General features: G+C 43.1%; 1 protein-coding gene across 1 annotated transcript in view; it reads left to right on the forward strand.

Annotated features, from left to right (window-relative positions):
• Nucleotides 1-21465, forward strand: part of LOC126195666 (uncharacterized) — a 332282-nt gene that overhangs the window by 177671 nt on the left and 133146 nt on the right. Inside the window, exon 3 of the mRNA XM_049934291.1 lies at nucleotides 19183-19413. Within this exon, the coding sequence (XP_049790248.1) occupies nucleotides 19183-19413 (231 nt within the window). The remainder of the gene's footprint in view (nucleotides 1-19182; nucleotides 19414-21465) is intronic.

Below are 21465 nucleotides of genomic sequence, written 5' to 3' on the forward strand. Positions count from 1 at the left end.
TGTTATTTATTATCTCTATTGTTGAACGTAATTTTAATGACTACGATTTTGTTCTTGCTGTGATAAAGACAAGAGACCTTATAATTGTGAATACTACGTATTACGACTCGATTGTAAGAGAAATAGTTGTATTCAGCTTTGATAAATAATTTAGACTGGAACGCCAGTATTAATCTTCCTAATCATTATAATTACTACAGGAAGTGTCAGCTACACTACGTCGACGGGGATTGTAGAAAACCTAGGGATATTGGAGAACGAATCTGAAACTAAACACTGAATTTTCTCTTACTCTCAGCAAGATCTTTCACTAATGTATCACAATGTGAGTTGTATGTTATGCGAACCAGTTTTGTTATAGAGACACTATTCTCTACTAACCTCTGACCGTTGACATTTCTGCAATCTTTATTTTTTTCTTTTTTTTACCGAGAGATCAACAATCCCTGTTTTCTAAGAATTTTGAGAAATTTTTTATTAAACCACAGCCGGCCGCAGTGGCCTAGCGGTTCGAGGCGCGTCACTCTGGAACCGCGCGACTGCTACAGTCGCAGGTTCGAATCCTGCCTCGGGCATGGATGTGTGTGATGTCCTTAGGTTAATTAGGTTTAAGTAGTTCTAAGTTCTAGGGGACTGATGATCTCAGATGTTAAGCCCCATAGTGCTCAGAGCCATTTGAACCATTTTATTAAACCACGTTTGGTCTTTTCTCTCCTTAATCTACATACTCTTCACACATTTTTATTACAGTTAGTTTAAACTTTGCCCATAATTCCCCTATGTCTCTAATATTGAAACTAAATAATAGCCCTCAATTGTCTAAGTAGGACTGCTTGTCTGCTCTTTCCAGCCTTCTTCGTGGGTCTGTTAACATTATATATGACGGTAGTATCATCTATTAGGCGCACAACGAATGTAGTGGTGTAGAAATATAGGGAATGTGGATCTCACGGGGAGCGTGCAAGGGATAAGTCCCTGCAGACGCACTATCCTCTGTGCCCGCGGTGGCTCAGATGGATAGAACGTCTGCCATGTAAGCAGGAGATCCCGGGTTCGAGTCCCGGTCGGGGCACACATTTTCAACATGTCCCCAATGAAGTACATCAACGCCTGTTTGCAGCTATGGTGTCCATTTAATTATCATTTCATTTCTGTTAACATTAGTAACTATTCACTCAACATAAACGGATCATGCTTAACAAAACTGCAACAGTAACAGATACACCGTCATCTTACTTCATACAGCAATGTCTATCTTTGAAAGGAGTGTGTGTTTGCGTTTGAGCGAATGGTTCAAATGGCTCTGAGCACTTTGGAACTTAAAATCGGAGGAGGTCATCAGTCCCCCAGAACTTAGAACTACTTACATCTAACTAACCTAAGGACATCACAAACATCCATGCCCGAGGCAGGATTCGAACCTGCGACCGTAGCAGTCGCGCGGTTCCAGACTGAAGTGCCTAGAACCGCTCGGCCACGCCGGCCGGCTGCGTTTAAGTATCTGTCATTTTCAGAAATAGTGATGTGCAAGCCCCGACATGCAATGGGAAAATTATAATGCGCATTAAAGATTAGTAACATTATCTGACTAATAAAAATGGTTTAAAAATTTTTCAGCAAACACATTTTCATATAATTGAGCACTACTGCTAATAAGGAGTCTGCATATCTCAGTATGTGATTAAATAGCTAAATAAACAGATTCATGAAAGCAACAGGTACTTCGAATTTGTGTTACTTTCACACTTGTACCGATCCGCAGTGCAATAAGGCTGTTTCCCTAAGTATGTACTCATCCATTCACAACAAATGCAACAGCTGAGCATGTGAATAAGAACCACTTCATAGCACTTCCACAATGTCACACATCAAATCAAAATGATTTCGTGAAGTGATGTCACCACATGCGACAGTCTGATGTTCACCAACAGCAACTCAAGTCGGCTTACTTTAATTTATAGCTGAAAACAGTATCATGTAGAGATAATGAGACAAAATTCATTCGTAACCTGCCTCGATTCGTAAACTACCTTTGCGATAACCACCCTTTGTTCAGTGCGTGTAAGCACAACATGCATTAAGGAAATGATCTAACTAGGAATGATTGGGCCACACGCACTGTTAAAAAAGAATATATTGCTCTTCAAAACATTAACACAGATTACAAGTTTACAATGTGAACCGTATGAATACTGAATCCCACAAAACATGCTTACGTTGACGGGAGCACAAACCGATTTTATCTAGCAAACTGACCTCTTTCTCATAAAAGTACGGATCAGTTGAGTACAAAATGGAATGAAATGAACATAGAAATAAGTCAATAAGGATCTTTCCAATGCGTGATAAATTCGCACCCTCTCTCAGTCTATACCACTGCATGTGAGTACACGTGACTGAACGCCAGCACGCGAGTGGATACGACGTCACGACCTAACTCACATCATACGTTAGCACAAAATTCAGAACAATAAAATATCTTGGAATTGTCTTACCACTATTCTTGAGCATGGTTCTACATCAGGCAAATATAATTTCATGAGAACTGTATGCTCCATCGGAATGTAGTTACAAAACAGAGCACGTCTTGCCACTCCAAGAAACAGAATCCGACTCCTCAACGAAATCGATGCTACTGTAATGACTGACTTTCTTTCGAGTACAAAGCACATGGCAAACTCTACCGCCACGGCAAGTGACTGCCGAAAGGCAACGGCTTGCCAAAGGCAAGTTTACCGATCAGGATCTCTATGCTCCTGGATGTAGAGATCTGATCTCAAAGTATTGAATTTCGACGTGCCAGTAGAGACTCTTCTCATCTGCACGGTCCGCCATGTTGTAATTCGGTCTACATCTACAGGGGTATTCTACAAATCACACTTAAGTGCCTGGTAGATGTTCACCGAACCACCTTCACAATAATTCCCTGTTATTCCAATGTCGAACAGCGCGCGGAAAAAACGAATACCTTTATCTTCCAATGCAAGGTCTGATTGCCCTTATGTTATTATGATGAACGTTTCTCCCTATGTTGGTCGGCGTCAAAAAAAATATTTCCACATTCGGAGAAGAAATTCGGTGATGGAAACTAGGTGAGAAGATTCCGCCGCAACGAAAACGCTTTTGTTTTAATGATGTCCACCACAAATCCTGTGTCATCTCAGTGGCACTCTCTCCCCTATTTCGTGATAATATAAAACATCATTTGCTCCTCTGAATTTGGTGCATTCCGTTAGTTCTATCTGCTAAGGATCCCACACCGCCGGCCGGGGTGGCCGAGGGGTTCTAGGCGCTACAGTCTGGAAACGCGCGACAGAAGTTAAGTCACATAGTGCTCAGATCCATTTGAACCATTTTTTTGATCCCACACCGCGCGGCAGTACTCCAAAAGAGGACGGACAAGCGTAGTGTAGGCTCTTTAGTGCAGCTGTTACATTTTCTTAGAGTTCTGCCAATAAAACGCAGTCTTTGGTTTGCCTTCCCCACAACATTTTCTACGCGTCCTTTCCAATTTAAGTTGTTCGTACCTGTAATTCCTAGTTATTTAGTTGAATTTACGGCCTTCAGATTTGGTTGCTTTATTGTGTAACTGACGTTTACCTCATTTCTCTTAGCACTCATTTGGATGACCTAGCACTTTTCGTTGTTTAGGATCAATTGCCATTTTTCCTAAATCGTTTTGCAAATTATTTTGGCCTTCTGAAGACTTTACTAGACAATAAGCGATAGAGTTATCTTCAAACAACCTAAGACGGCTGCTCAGATTGTTTCGCCGTTTATATAGATAAGGAAATGCAGAGGGCCTATAACAGTACCTTGTGGAACGCCAGAAATCACTTCTGTTTTATTAGACGACTTTCCGTCAATTACTACGAACTGTGACCTCCCTGACAGGAAATCACGAATCCAGTCACACAACTGAGACGTTATTCCGTAAGCACGCAATTTCACTACAAGCCGCTTGTATGGTACAGAGTCAAAACCCTTCTGGAAATCTGGAGATACTAAATCAATCTGAAATCCCTCGTCAATAGTGCTGAACACTTCGTGTCAGTAAAGAGCTAGCTATGTTTCACAAGAATGATGTTTTCTAAATCCGTGTTGACTTTGTGAATATAGATGTGACCTGTGCAACTTTGCAGTCTTTGGGAACGGATCTTTCGTCGAGCGAGCTGTTATATACGTCTGTTAAGTATGGAGCTATAGCATCAGCATACTCTGAAAGAAACGTAATCGATATATAGTCTGGACCGGAAGACTTGCTTTTATTAAGTGATTTAAGTTGCTTAACTACTTCGAGGATATCTACTTTTAAGCAGCAGATCTGGATTTGAATTCTGGAATACTTACTACGTTTTCTTTGGTGAAGGAATTTCGGAAGGCTGTGTTTTGTAAGTCTGCTTTGCAGCACTGCCTTCGATAGCATTTCCATTGCTACAGCGCAGAGAAGGCAATGATTGTCTCTTGCAGCTAGCATACTTTACATACTACCAGAATATCTTTGGATTTTCTGCTAGGTTTCGAGACAAATTTTCGGTGTAGAAACTATCAGAAGCATCTCATATTGTAGTCCGTGCTAAATTTCGAGCTTCTGTAATCTTGAAGATTTTGTGTTCGTTTAAATTTGGCATGTTTTCTTTCGTTGTTTCTGCAAAAGTACTCTGACACGTTTTGTGTAGCAAGGAGCACCAGCTTCGTCCTATGTTAATTTATTTGATATAAATCTCTCAGTCTTGTCGATACTATTTCTTTGAATTCAAGCCACATCTGGTCTACATTTGTGTTGTTAACTTGGCACGAATGCACATCGTCACTCAGGAGGGTGCCAATTTCCACCGGTCTGTACTTGATAAAGGAATTCTTTAATTATTTCTGGCGTTGAACTTGATATTAATCTGTGCTGAATTGGCTGATGTGGAAGCAGTTTCAAAAAGTAGTTTAACATTGAATTCTCGAGACCTTTCATGGCAGCCCTGCTGGAATTAGGTAAGAAATGAAATATGAGCATCTTTGGCCGACATGTTCAGACAGTTGGACTTCGACATCCAGATAAAACAGAGATCACTGTTTCCGATGAACTGGTTAAACAAACAGTTTCTGAACACACCATAATCAATACGTAGGTGAGCGGATTCGCTTCGTATACCACAGGTAGTTGCAAATTAATTATTATAGATTTTTAAAAAGATAAAATAGATATAAAATGAAAGAGCTAGCAAGAAGCATCTTTCATCTTCTGTAGGTCTCAAAAGTCAACCACACGAAGAATGTTAAGGACTTAACTGGACTATCAATATTTTTTTTCGGTTGACGTTCCACAAGATCTCTTTTGTTATATCTTTCATTGTATACCCACCTTAAGACGGATCAAGCAACGTTCCTGCAACTGGTTTCATTATGATTAACAAACTTTTCTTGCGTCTCTTGTTTAACATGCGGGAGGGTGGGGAGGGGCGGAATGTACTATGTCGGTGATTTCCCATGGGGCTAGACAGAGACCTTAAGAGTCTGCACTTCCCGAAGATAACTTCCAGACTCCTTCCAGATAAAACTCGAAGTTCCGTAATACTGTAGAAATTGAAGCTTCTCCGACGAGGAAGCGACGGAGTGACCATAACGCATATAAAAAGGAGCAACATGCGGAAAGGTAAAAGATGGACGAAAGAGAAAGAGACACATGTGCACACACATACCGACCCACACCCAAACACACACACACACACACACAAACACGCACACACACACACACACACACACACACAGATAGAGAGAGAGAGAGAGAGGGGGAGAGAGAGAGACAGAGAGAGAGAGAGAGACGGGGAAGGATGCAACGCTTGTTCCGACGAATACTTCACATCGTTCGTAGGTAATCTGTCCATTCATCAAAGCTGAACGACCCTTTTTTTCATCGAGAATCGTTTGCTTTAGCGCACCACATGCACGCTGGAAGTTTTTTCTTTCATCTCGCCATCTGTTAGACTAATAATTAGAACTCCACAAACAAAAGAATACTTCGCAACTAACAGAAGCGCAACGTTTTAATGACAGCCTCTCTTAAATGGAAGATGAAGAATGTGTGGTAACGGCAGGATACTAGTTTCTCTGTAGCCTATTTCCTTAAAATACGAAATTTGAATGTCTTATCTTTGCATTCGAATAAAAACATGAAATATTCTACTAATATATAAGGCAACCTCTGCACAATGGTTTATGAAGTGGCATGTTAGAGCCAATGTAACGACTAACCTGTCATGAGTAAAATAAATGAATCCTCTGTGCGAACCACTCGTTTACAGAGTAAATCCCTTACTGCCTCCTAATGACACAAACTTCTGATCTTTCTGTTTTCTAGTAGTGATTCGTGAAGAAAGATTATTATTATATAAATAATGCTTGTAAAATGTTGGGACAACTTCATCAGTTAATAAAGCCTTTGTAGGAACAGGTGCTAGAAGCGGTCTAAACGGCCCAAACAGCGCTTTGGGGCTTTTAGGTTAAAATATGTCAGTAATAGTATGCCGTTCAGTCACAAAATTTTATATGCCTATATATACTTCCAGCGCCCTGCACAGCTAGACTTCCAATTTTCAAAGACTTAACGACGTTTTTTCAGCGCTACTGCGTTGTATAGCAGCTTAGTTGTTCATTTTACGACAGGAGTGAGACGAAATTTATGACGTTCGTGTATTAAAACTAGAAATGTCGCTACAGCTGCGCTACTACGTTATAAAGTCTCTCCTACCATAGTGGATAACACACTGGACTCGCATTCAGGAGAACGACGGTTCAGTCCCGCGTCCAGCCGTCCTCATTTAGGTTTTCCGTGATTTCCCTAAATCACTTCAGGCAAATGTCGGGATGGTTCCTTTGAAAGGTCACGGCCGACTTACTTCCCTAATCCAATGAGACCGATGACCTCGCTGTTGGTCCCTTTCACAAATCAATCCCCAAACTCCTAAAATCAGTTCTAAATGCCCTTGCATCTCCGTAACACGATGAAAGTAAACTGGAAAATAAAAAATTATTCTGTCGACGAAATGTCTTAATAATATTGAGGAATGTAACGATGATACCTCATCAACACTAAAGTAAACATCCTTTCGATTCATATTACCTATTATTACGTCTTACCTGGAAACTTACCTACGTTAAAGGTTTGTCTAGGGCCAAGAATTCAGTTTCACAAAAGTATGCTCTTTCAATAACCCATACGGAAATACGAAAGTGAGTAATGAGTAATGGAAAACTTTGGAAGAAAGAAAAGAGTAGCCATTGTAAACTTAGTGTCGCAGTAGTAGGAAAAGACGAAAAGGTTAGATACGTCTCTTTTCTTTTTTAAAAAAAAAATCACTCTTCTATTATCAGATTTTACACCATCCTGCATCTTTTCCCGCCTCATACTAACTTTTCGTTTCCACTTAAATGGGACATACATCAATGCTGCAAATTATTATATACACTCTAGCCTTTGCCTGAAGCTACAATTTTTTCCTCACCTTCAGGGACCAGGCTATCTACAGTCACATCCTACAGAAAATATCCCACCAACGAATCACATTGTCTCCTAAGAGATTTCGACAGAATTCTTTCCTCACATATTCTTCTATTATGATTTCATTCTGAATCACTCTTTTTATATTGTGTTATTATTCTTCGATAGAACAATATTTACGATGTTTTCGGTGTCTTTTCTAATGTTCACTATTCTGCAATAACTTTCCAACACTTACTGCATCTCTTCACATATATTACATGCGGAAATTTGATGATGAGTCAGACATTACAAATATTTTAGACATCATTTGAAACAACCTTGCCCCCATACCTTTCGCATTTTCCAGTACATCCGAAGGTTTATCACCGACTTCTCTTCACTTGTTCGGGTTCAGCTCATTCAAATTTCTGCCAAACAGCAACTCTCTCTCTCACACACACACTTTCACGCATTGGGAAAGTTTACCATCTTGTTGTTATTGTGGTCTTCAGTTTGAAGACTGATCTGATGCAGCTCTTCATCTCTCCATGCTACTCTATGCTGTGCAAGCATTTTCATCTCTGAATAATTACTTCAACTTATCCTTCTGAATCTGCTTTATGATTCATCTCTTGGTTACCCTCTACAATTTTTATCATCCACACTTCCCTCCAGTAATAAACTGGTGATTTCTCTGTCTCTCAGAATGTGTCCTGTCAATCGATCCCTTATTCTAGTCAGTTTGTGCCACAAATTTCGTTTCTCCCCACCTCTATTTCGTACTTCCTCATTAGTTACGTGGTCTACCCACCCAATGCTTAGCATTCTTCTGCAGCACCACATCTCAGAAGCTTTCATTGTATTGTATGTTAATCAGGGGCCTAGAAACGAAGGAGAGGCTCCGTCCCCGCCGCAGCCGCAGTGGTCCACAACCCCACGACGACTACCGCAGTCCACTTCATCCCCCCCCCCCCCCCCGCCGCCCCACACCGAACCACTCTTTCAGGGTTATTGTGCGGTTCGGCCCCCGGTGGAACCCCCCCCCCCCATCCCCCTCCCCTCCTCCCAGGGAACGTCTCACACCAGACGAGTGTCAACCCTATGTTTGCGTTGTAGAGTAATGGTGGCGTACGCGTACGTGGAGAACTTGCTTGCGCAGCAATCGCCGACATAGTGTAACTGAGGCGGAATAAGGAGAACCAGCCCGCATTCGCCGAGGCAGATTGAAAACCACCTAAAAACGATCCACAAACTGGCCGGCTCACCGGACCTCGACACAAGTCCGCCGGGCGGATTCGTGCCGGGGACCAGGCGCTCCTTCCCAATCCGGGAAGCCGAGCGTATCGACCGCACGGCTGACCGGGCGGGTGAAGCTTCCATACACGCTATTTATCAACCATGTTTCAGTTCCATACATAAGTACATTGCATACATATACGCTTTTCTTGCTATTGACAGTCCACATTTTATATGGTATCTGCTTCGACCATCATAAGCTATTCTGCTACCAAATAACAAAACTCATTTACTACTTTAAGTGTCTCGAGTCTTAAACTAATCCCCACAGCTACACTTGCTTTAATTCCACTACATTCCATCATCCTTTTTCTGGTTTTGTTGATGTTCATCTTGTATCCTCCTTTGAAGACACAGTCCTTTTCGTTCATCTCCTCTGCCAAATCCTTCGCTATCTATGACAGAATTAAAATGTCCTCGACAAACCTCAAAGTTTTCATTTCTTCTCTTTGAAGTTGAATTTACACTCCAAGTTCGTTTTCCCCCCTTACTGCTTGCTCAGCGTATAGACTGAATAACATTAGTGATATTTATCAACCCTGTCTCACTTACTTGTCAACAACACCTTCTCTTTCTTGCACCTTGACTCTTATCTCTCTTCTGGTTACTGTAAAAGTTGTAAATAGCCTTTCGCACCATGTATTTTATCCCTGCTACCTTCAGAACTTCACACAGTATATTCCAGTAAGCAAAGTCCAAATCTTCCTGTAATTCTACAAATGTTATAAACATAGGTTGGCCTTTCCTTAACCTGTCTTCTAAGATAAGTCATACGGTCAGTATTGCCTCGTCTGTTCCTAAATTTCTTCGGAATCCAAACTGATCTTCCATGAGGTCGGCTTCTGCCAGTTTTTCCAAGCTTCTGTAAGTAATTCATGTTAGCATTTTGCCACCATGATTTGGAATTGGATTTATTACATTCTTTTTGAAGTCTAAGGTATTTCACCTTTCTCATACATCTTGCACACGAGATGGAAGAATTTTGCATGGCTGGATCTCCCAAGGCTGTCAGCAGTTCTGTAGGAATGATGTCTACTTCCGGATTCTTGTTTCGTATTAGCTGTCTCAGTGTCCGATTCTTCTCACATCTTCGTCTACGTCCTCGTCCGTTCTGTAACATTGCCCTCAGGTTTATCTACCATGTAGAGGCCCTCTATATACTGATTCCACCTTCCAGCTTTCCCTTATTTGCTTAGGACTGGGTTTCCTTCCGAGCTCTTGGTACTCATACCGCTGATTCTCTTTTCTTCAAAGGTCCCTTTAATTTTTCTATAGGTGGTATTTACCTTTACCATAGCGAAATATGCTTCTAAATCCCTGCATTTGTCCTCTAACCATTCCTGCTTAGCCATCTTTCACTTTCTACCAGTCTCATTTTCTGGACGTTTGTATTTCCTTTCGCCTGCTGCATTCGTTGCATTTTCTCAATTAAATTCAATGCTCCTGCGTTGTCTAGAGATTTCTATTAGACCTTGTCATTTTACCTATTTGATCCCATGTTGCCTACACTATTTCGTCTCTCAACGCTACCGATTCGTCTTCTACTGTATTCCTTTCCCTGTTCCAGTCAATTATTGCCTAACTCTCCCTCTGTTTCGTTCAATCTATCCAGGTCCCATCTCCTTAATTTCTTTAGTTTTAATCTACAGTTCATAGCTAATAAATTATGATCAGAGTCCACATCTGCCCCTGGAATTGCTTTACAATTTAAGATCTGGTTCCGAAATCTCTGTCTTACCATTCAATCTGAAACCATTTGGTGTCGCCAGGTCTCTTCCAGGTATACAAACTTCTTTCATGATTTTTGAACCAAGTGTTAGCAATGATTAGATTATGCTTACTGCAAAATCCTACTAGACGGCTTTCCTCTGTCATTCCTCCCCCCCCCCTTCCATATTCAAGTACAATTTTTCTTTCTCTCCTTTTTCCTACTATGGAATTCCAGTCCACCATGACAATTAGATTTTCGTCTTCCTTAAGAATCCGAATAATTTCTTTTATCTCAGCATACATTTGTTCAATCTCTTCAACTGTTGAGCTAGTTGGCATACAAAATTTATACAACACTACTATGATGGTTGTTGGCTTTGTGTTTGTCTTAGCTACAATAATGCATCCACTATGCTGCTCACAGTAGCTTACCTGCTTTCTTGTTTACATATTCATTATTAAACCTGCTCGTGAAATACCCTTACTTGGTTTTGTGATTATAGCTCTGTATTCATGTTACCAGAAGTCCTGTTCGTACTGCCACCGAATTTCACTAATTTCCACTAAATCTAACATCAACCTATCTACATCACTTTTTTAAATTTTGTTGCCTACCTGTACGCTTGAGGGATCTGTTATTCAACGCTCCGATCTGTAGAACGCGACACTCTCTCCCCTATTTCGTGATAATATAAAACATGCTTTGCTCCTCTGAACTTGGTGTATTCCGTTAGTTCTATCTGCTAAGGATCCCACACCGCCGGCCGTGGTGGCCGAGCGGCTCTAGGCGCTACAGTCTGGAACCGCACTGCTGCTGCGGTCGCAGGTTCGAATCCTGACTCGGGCACGGATGTGTGTGATGTCCTTAGGTTAGTTAGGTTTAAGTAGTTCTAAGTTCTAGGGGACTGATGACCTCAGAAATTAAGTCCCATAGTGCTCAGAGCCATTTGAACCACTTTGTAGAACGCGAGTTTTGTTTCTTCTGATGACGTCCTCCTAAACCCTCTCCACCCGGAGATCTGAATGGGCGGTTTTTTACCTTCGGAATATTTTACCCAAAATGATGGCATCATCATTTATCCATATAGCAGAGGTGCCTGCTCCCGGGAAGAATTACGGCTGTAGTTTCCCCTTTATGTTATAAAGTCAGATTAGTCACTCATCCAGAGCGTTGCTGCCTCTCTTCAGGAACCACATGTTTGTCCGATCTCTCAACAGATATCCCTCCGTTGTGGCTGAACTTGCGGTAAGGCTATCTGTATCGCTGAGTCACGCAAACCACCCCACTATCGTCAAGGTACAAGCTTCGTGGAGGCTGGGTTTCCCGTCTTATAGGCCTTCAGTCTAGTCCTGCGCTCTGCCCATTATCATGCCTGTGACGACGCCGTATAAAGTGTGGTGACACAGCCACTCACGGAAATAGTCATTTTGTTACAAGAAATGTCAAGAAAGACAAAGTGTATAGAGCTCCAGAAGCCGTACCAGCAAACATTTCGCGCATTTTTTGAAATTCTTCTCTTTTATGGAGAGTATAAGTTACCAGAATAGTAACTTCAATATTATCATTATTGTTCGCAATACAGACACATTTACGGCAGTAATGTGGTACTTTTAACTTAGTAGCGTTTATGCCTCTTCTTCGTTTGTGCACAATATTATACTCACAAAGACCGTCAAATGAAGGCTGAGTACATGACTGGTATTCATTTCATTTGTGGGAGTATTTGTTTACTGTAAAATCCGGAAAACTGACGAGTTACGTTACCCCAGGTACCACGCTGCGTTCTAGTACAGGGCAGTAAGTGAGTTTTGTGTCCTGTTTTTATTAACGTCATATTTACTGTGATACATTTTGAATTGGTCTAGAGGAGAGGAAATGGAAAGCGAATAAAATATATAGGGTGCCATTTAAAAAAGGTGTGTTCCTGTTCCTATCTTCGTAACGAACTAAGTCATAAGAAAGGCAGTCCCCCTGTTTAGCTGAGTGGTAACGTGCTTGCCTCCCACGCACCCGGTCCGGGTTCGATTCCTGGCCGGGCAGGAGATTTTCTCCGCTCGTGGACTGGGTGTTGCGTTGCCCTCATCATCACTTCATCCTCATCACCGGCACGCGAGTCTCCCAATGTGGCGCCGACTGAAATAAGACTCGCATTAGGCGGCCGAACTTCCCCGGGTGGGACCTCCCGGCCAGCAATGCCATATGCTCATTTCATTTTTACAAGAAAGGCAATCACACACTGGACAGTTTGAAGAGAGGTTGCTATGGAGGGGGTGGCTGTATCGTAGGCCATTGCCTGTTCTACTTCGGTGGCTAATTGAAAGGTAATAGGTAACTGGTAGGTAATAGCTCATCGACAGGCCTGTGCTATTCTAATAAATGACTGGCAGGTACTCTCGTTGGTGAGTGGTGGACGGTAGCAAATCGGCAGCTAGCATTCACGGGGTAGCGTTTTCCTACAGTGAATCCTTAAGGCCTCAAGGCGTTTTCTCCTGGCCGCTGGTTATGCTGTTAAACCCTAGTACGGATGCTGCGAAGTATACTTTGCTGGAACTGGGAGATCCATTAGCACTCAAGTGTGACAGAACAACAAGTTAGCCATAGTTGAACACCATCGGAAATATGGCCGTTCTACCAATTTTCTAGAACCTCGTGTGTTTTCCTGGGAGCCGTAGATGCAAAATGAGAAACAAGAGAGGCTATTGAAGTAATCAGCATGAACAGAAAGGATCCTACACGGTACTTACGACCTGGCTGCCAATGATTCCAGTCTGGCGAATCACGTGTGTTCCGCAGCCAACAGCTCCACTTGATCTGCGTTTAGCAGAGGCCATGAGAGAACTGCTCAGTGGCCTCGGCGCTGTGCTGCAGGAAACGCTGCCCCATAGATACTAGCTGGCAGCTTGCAACTGCTTTCCAGTCACCAAGAACAGTTTACCTACTAGTCACTTACTAGAGTGGTACAGGCAATAGCCTGCCGAGGAAAAACAAATTACATGTGATGATGGACATGGTTCCCAAAGATAGGTGCATACTTACGTTGATCCATTGTGCTTCCACACTGACGAGATCACCAAGGAATGCCACAAAAATATTCTCCAGGTCACAACGTTCCTTCTCTGATATCGACACATATGACGATTGTTGCGGGACCATACATGGCAAAAGCATTCTATCAGAAGGCGCTTAACACGTGATTGTACTGAAAAGGTATCCTGTCGCTACTCCTTGGCTCCATTGTGCTTCCACACGGACGTGATCACCAAGGAATGCCACAAAAATATTCTCCAGGTCACAACGTTCCTTCTCTGGCCTCGACACATATGACGATTGTTGCAGGACCATACATGCCAAAAGCATTCTATCAGATGGAGCTTAACACGTGATTCATCTGTAAAGGCCCCCTGTCATTACTCCTTGGCCGTCCAACTGCGGTGTTCGCGTGGAAATTCCAGCCTGTGACGCTGATGAATAGCAGCATTGGTGCATGAACCAGACGACAGCTGCAGAGTGATAGTGCAGGCGGGTGTAAAATGAATTTGCGCAACGGAAAATAATAAACGATAAAATGAAGATTTGGCCCTGTCTGACTACCCCCTGCAACAGATCTTAGAATCTGTTAATTCTATAAATTACAATCTAAACTTAAATGAATGATGCAGGCAACTAATCCTACTAAACGATAAACGTTGTTCCTGCTTATATATTTATTGTGGATTACAAAAACCTTTATATTACAAAGATTACACTTCCTAAGTAGAATTACTAATCAATTGCCCAACTCCGCCCCTTATTATGACTGCGCGGTCTAATATCAAAACCGTGAAATGACTGACATCATCTACATACCGAACAGTAGAAGACACTACATTCAATGATGATCTATAGTGGTGTGGAACCTCAGTGGAAATAAACTAACGTGATCACAGCTGTTTAGCTTTTATAGCCATACTAAGCCGAAGCAATTTGCGATATCACTGTATGTACTGCGACTGGTGCGTCGAAGTGATGGTTTTCGTACTCGTCTGCGACTATAGAAGAACTCCAGCCACAAATAACCTCTTTCAAAGACTAGGACGGCAGAAGGCGGTCCTCTGACTGATCTAATACTGTCTTCTCTGTGTTCCACAGACGAGAGAGGCGAACTCCCAGCCACAAGGGCGGATTTCAGATGTCTCAACATAAATATAGGCAGAGGAAGTCCTCTCAATTACTGAACGTTGCGTACTCAACGACGACTTCCAACCCGTAGGTGAAGTCAAGAATCGTATAGGTTCGCAACAGTACAGTTCCTAACTGTTCTAACTATAAAATTTACTGAGAGCAAAGACAGCAAGTCCGTCTGTACGAACAAAAGCCGATATCGAGCGACTGTCACATACGGGTGCTCACGAACGGAAGACCACGTCTCTCCAGCGCTGGCTTCCCAGCAAGGCTTAGCTCCCCACCATCGTAATTCCAAAAGCGAATCATATTTCCGAAACTACGGAATATTCTCCCTCTGCAGATTCTTCCGAACGCCCACCAACCATATTTTAGTCTCTTGTAGTCCAGCGCGGAAATTTTCGAGGAAAAACCTGTACTCGTACAATGGTACGCTTCTGAGTAAAAATTAAAATTCCTTGGAAATAACCCAGCCTGCGTGGTTTCCGAGGTGCTGCTTCTTCGTTCCTCTCACCTGCGTCCAAGGGTTTCGTAGTTTCCGAAGTATAATCCTTAAGGTTTGGCTACAATATCGGCCGGTCGCGACTCTATTGTGCTCCAGCACTTAAGTGCTACGACGTCCGTCTTGCTATTTCCTGTGTTGAAGCAGGACCAACACACCTGAGTGGGCCTTCCACCCAGAGCTTGGGTTCCACCAGCCGTTTCATTTCCATTGGCGTTCCAACCTCTACTAGTATAGGCAATCATTCATTACACCGTTTTTATAATAAAGACACTCCGTCACCTTTCATGCAATAAGCGTTAACAATTATTTACAAGGCGTACGTGACAATGTCAGTCTCCTTTATGATGTACAACCTATCACATGGTACCTAATTGCGTTTGTGGATCACAGTAAAGTATGTGGATGAGTTCTTGTAAGGTGCGAAATTATAGCCACCTTACAACACGCAATAGCAAATCAGCAGCTAGTATCCATGGGCTAGCGTTTACTGCAGTGAAGTCTTGAGGCCTCACGGCGGTTCTTTCGTGGCCGCTGGTTATGCTGTTAAACCCGTGTGTGAATGTGGTAAAGTCTACTCTGATGGAACTGGGAGATCCATGAGCACCTAGGTGTCGGGGCATGAGCGTTACGTACATCTGTGGCAGAACAACAAGTCAGACGTAGCCGAACACCATCAGGAATGTGGCAGCATTGAGGAGATACTGTTGGTAGCCTCTTGGGTGGCTAGTTGCTCACAGTTTCACATCTATTCACTCGTAGGTATCTCTGCAGGCGTCGTTCATCAATGTGACCTATGGCCTGTGGTGCACCACAGATGCCTCGGAGCTGGTCGTGGATAGTGCCGTTTTGACATACACGGTGTATCTTAACCACTGCGGCATGCGAACAGTTTACAAACTTAGCCGTTTCGAAGATGCTTCCGCCCTTGGCCTGATGGTCAATGATCATGGCCTTTTGGACGTCGAATAAATCGCTCCTTTTTCGCATTACGACAACGACTGCACTCTCTACACTCTCCTCCATTGCTAGTGCTGTCGCCTGCTGTCTCTGAGTGCTTATTACACGTTGATGTCGAACACGGGCGGTGGGCACGTTAATATGACTGGATCGTGTGTATCTCTTGTCAAGCCAACAATAACTCCACAAACTGGATGTGTATTTATTCCACGAAATAGTCTTCTGGGAGCTGTTGTTGTGCAGTAAAGTTGTGGAAATACACATCAGCTGTCCATTGAAAAAGCAATTTGGACTTTTTGCCCCTTGGAGGCCGGGTTTCTATCTTGTTCTTCCGATGAAATGAAATGAAATGATCCTATGGCATTGTTGGCAGAGAGGCCCCATGCGGGAAGTTCGGCCGCCCTATTGCAAGTCCTTTTTAGTTGACACCACTTCGGCGACTTGCGAGTCAATGATGGTGAAATGATGATAAAGGACACACAACACCCAGTCATGTCGAGGCAGACCAAACTCTGCCCCGCCGGGAATCGAACCCGCGACCCCGTGCGCGGGAAGCGTTGTGTTGTGTGGACGGAATATCGTGATGCCAACGAATTTCGGGACACCTTGATCTATTTACCATTCCAAAGACATGCAATTGACGACACTGTAACCTGCAAACCGCACCAAACGTTATGTCAACATGCGGCAGGAGTCCAGTAACCACCCGTCGACGTAGCATTGCGTAAATCGTTAGTGCATGCCGTCTGCACCAGATAGCAAAAACCTCGGATCGAGAACGCTGTCGCGCGGGGTAGCTGCGTGATCTAGGGCGCCTTGCCACAGTTCGAGTGGCTTCACCCTGTCGGAGGTTAGACTCCTCCATCGGGCATGTGTGTGTGTGTGTGTTGTCCTTAGCGTAAGTTAGCACATTATATCCACCACATTTCAATACCCTATGTGGCGTTGTAGCGAGAAGGAAGCGACTCTGCCTTACTTCTCTGATTTCTGTATCACTAGCCTGATTTCTTGCTGCTTCGGTAGTCCGTCCCTCGTCGAACAGTAGTAGCGCTCAGGCGCCAGATTCAATGTAGGTGATCCTGCTGAAGTGGAGTGTTTCGGGATGCCAGTTTTTAAATGTCAACAACGATTTGTACTATACTCGTTTTAATAAAGAAAATACTTTGACACACACGTAACCGATCCTGCTGAAGTGGAGTGTTTCGGGATGCCAGTTTTTAAATGTCAACAACGATTTGTACTATACTCGTTTTAATAAAGAAAATACTTTGACACACACGTAACCGAATTTGCAACATGGTGGCTCTGTGCTACGCCGTTATTCAACCCTTTATAACACATTAACACCTTTCTGACTTTCCATAATCGTGATACAAACTGCCCACGACACGTGGCGTTCACTGATGACTAATATCTACACTTTATATCTTGTTTAACAGCTGAACTATTTACTCGCGACCGTTCTGTAGCACTGCCCCAGTTACTCGACCGTGCTGACAAGAGAAACCCCACCTTTCTCCCTCAGCCAATAAGGACACTCCGCTCGTTTCCTACACACACACTGAGCATATATATATATATATATATATATATATATATATATATATATATATATATATATATATATATATAGGGCGAGCCAAAAGTCCTTGGACACCTTCATAAGTTGGAAGATTAAAGGGAAAATTGAAATGTGATGATGGGAACATAGGTTTGACGTGGGGCCACAACTTTTGGAGTGAATGGCATTCATGGCCGCCATCTTTAAACGCGCCATTTTGGATTCAAGTCACTTTCTTTTAAAATGGGAAGGGGGAGGGGTGTTTGACACATCAAATAACACTCACTTGAGCTCTGGAATTGAGTGGTGTTATTTGTTTTTGTCTATCTTGTACAGTTTAAAAGTTATTAATGTGGTTGCGGCGACTACAGTTATGCATTGCACGGGATGGACAACACGTAGAACATGTGTTGTAGCAGTCGGTATGAAGGTGATTTCCCAACTTTGAACATTAATAACCTCTAAACTGTACAAGATAGACAAAAACGAATTACACCACTATATTCCAGAGCTCAAGCGAGCGTTATCTGAAGTGTCATACACCCCCCTTCCCATTTAAAAAAATTACTTGAATTCAAAATGGCGGATTTCAAGATGGCAGGCCTGAATGACGTTCACTCCAAAAGTTGCGGCCCCACATCAAACCTATGTTCCTATCATCACATTTCAATTTTCCGTTTAATCTTCCAACTTATGAAGGTGTCCAAGGACTTTTGACTCGCCCTATATATATCCAAACTTCAGCCAATGGGCGTTCAGATCGCTGTTGCTAGGCGGATCCGACGTCACGTTTTCGGACATTGCGATGGAAGTTTGTCTCGGAATACTGTCTCAGATTGTAAGATCCTACTCCCGAATAATCGAATCTTGTCCCTACTAAGGTTGCACAACATTGCCTCCTAAGATTTCATAACTAATGCTTCTCGTTGACGCTTAATTGTCAAACGTACATGTAGCCTGGCTGCTACTGAGCATTCACGATCGCATAAATGTGCGTAATACTTGGTTTAAACAAGTGAAGGGAATGCACGTATGCATTACAACGTTTCGCTGCTATATGATAAGGCAGCCCACACTGTATCTGCGTGATTAGCTGCACTTTAATTATAACCACCCGGTGTTTACCATAGTTTCTGTGCTTCCTTCCACTGTTACTTGACACTAAGGCAGTTATATTTATGTGACAACAAAAATCAAAAGGGGAGTACTGATGCGTTTAGGGGTGAGATGATAGTTTAAATTATCCTACCAGAACCATGTTCATTTTATTGCAGATGGCAAATGGCTGTTTATGTCAAAGGTACATTATGACAGAACATTGAGCAGTGCTTATTTCTGGTTTGAGTGGTCTTCAAAGTGGCACATAAATACTTATTTGTACTTGTAGATTCTCTATACGCTCTGTGTCCTGAAGTACTGTCAGACGTTCTGTAGACCATCTCTCTACCTCAAAGATGAAGTTGAATTTGGATGAATGTCATTTAAGAAATCGTGGAGTGTGTGAAACCCTTCTTTAGGTCGCGCTGCTTTTGTGTGTTGCAGGCGCCTGGGGCCTGAAGCTGCTGGAGGCACGCATCCCGTCGTACGTGGTCCGCAACCAGAGCGTGACGCACCAGTGCCTGTTCGACCTGGAGGGCGAGGCGCTCTACTCGGTCAAATGGTACAAGGACGGCCGCGAGTTCTACCGCTACGTGCCCCGGGACGCGCCGCCAGCCCAGCTCTTCCCGCTTGCGGGGGTCACCGTAGACGTGAGTACCACACCCTTATCTCCGACTGACAAATCTAGAGAAAGTTATCAGCTGTCTCAAGGAAGTAAGAGACGATCAGGAAAAAATTTGCCGTACAGACACCCAGAGGAAATTCAAGAACGACACGGCAGTATCACTTCTTTTGTGTGAGAGCAATTTATGGATCGCTATGACCAAAGGTACGAAATGAATTCAAGACACAGGAACGGTTTCTGAAAGGAATCGATCACCGTAGCAGATGTAACACGAAGTCAATTAATATCATCTCAGTACTAGCCAATCATCATGAATACAGGTAAACAGAACTCACCATATCCTTTGAATTGGCTATGATCGGTTACTAAAACTAGCAGTTCACAACAGAACGATACACGAAAGCAGAGGTGGCCATATATAGTGGTACAGTTCCGCAGACCTATGCCGTGACGTAGATGATAAAGATGATTGTTAACGGTAATCATTTCCATACAGTAATAGGAACATAAAGCTTATTGAAACCACCGTTGAAACCCATCTACGCTATGTGATCAAAATATCTGAACACCTATTAGCGGACATAAAAAATGTTCAAATGTGTGTGAAATCTTATGGTACTTAACTGCTGAGGTCATCAGTCCCTAAGCTTACACACTACTTAACCTAATTTATCCTAAGGATAAACATACACATCCATGCCCGAGGGAGGACTCGAACCTCTGCCGGGACCTTAGCGGACATAAATGTGGCGCGCGTCCACCCTTCACCTTTATGACGCCTTGTAAACTACTGGGGACGCTTTCAGCGATGCGTCTGAATAATTTTGAAGGAATGGCATATTCTTCTTCTTCAAGGGCCGACATCAGAGAAGGTAGTGTCGTTGCACGTTAGTTTGGAGCGTTCTGGCTTATCTGAAAGGTATTCCACTGTGTCCAGCTCGGGACTCTGGACAGGCTGGTCCATTTGAGGAATGTTATGTCCACAAACCATTCTCTCACAGACACCGCTTTGAGGAGGACGCATTGCCATACAATCATCGTTTCCCAAATGTTCCTCTTCTGTACATAGTACACAATAGTGTAAAGTGTGTTCGAGTATTTTCTTAATAATGTATCACAGCGATCCGATCATGAATCACAAGTTTAATCAGATAATTAATTTCGCTCGACGATTACCATCTTCAGACTCGAGTAAATCCAGTATACTGCATAATTAGTGTCAATGCATTCGTGGTACAGTCACATTAATCAGCTTCGGCACAAAATTAAAAAAAAAACTGACTACTGTGGGTATCTTTTATGTGAATACAAGGTGTCTGTTCCTTCGCACATGTCTGAAAGAAAAGGCACCAGGGCAACCGCAGCTGTGATACGCATTGTGTAAATTGAAGGTATTGGGAAGGGGGAGGGGGAGAGGAAAGGAAAGGGAGGGTTCATTACATCAGCTGCACCGAAACTTCATGTGGAGTCAGCGGCAACGACTGAGAACGTGTGCCGGATCGGGATACGATCCTGGGATGTCCCACTTGCTAGGCAGTTGGTTAATAACTGCGCCACCCATATACAGTGTTTATCGCAATGAACCATCTCGGTACGCCCCTAAGCCGACCCACACTCCCACCTACACCAGGTGTCCACAACCCATTCTGTGTCCCCATGCCCGCTATTTTGAGATTCCCGCAGGAGGTTGAACTTGATTGTGCATTCGCATTGAAGATACTGAATTCATATCAATCGAGGCGAATCAGTTAAGTGAATGCGTGGTGTTTGTTCTTCCGGACATCGGAAATCTCAAAGTCGCGAGCGAGAAGGACATGGATGGAGACTGTGGGTAGGTCGCGCTAGATTGTACGTGCCGAGACAGTCCGCGCAGTTGCGATAAACAATGCGTGTGGGTGGAGGAGTGGATAACGCAACTACCTAGGAAGCAGGAGATTCCGGGCTCGAATACTGATCCGGCACGCAGCTGAATTCCTTTTGTTTCATTTCTCTCGCCTCCTCCACATTTATTTTACATACTATGGACATCATTAGGCCAGACGTGCTGACACTTTAAAGGAAGGAACTATACTTATAC

Source organism: Schistocerca nitens, chromosome 7, assembly GCF_023898315.1.
Source record: "Schistocerca nitens isolate TAMUIC-IGC-003100 chromosome 7, iqSchNite1.1, whole genome shotgun sequence".
NCBI lineage: Eukaryota > Metazoa > Arthropoda > Insecta > Orthoptera > Acrididae > Schistocerca > Schistocerca nitens.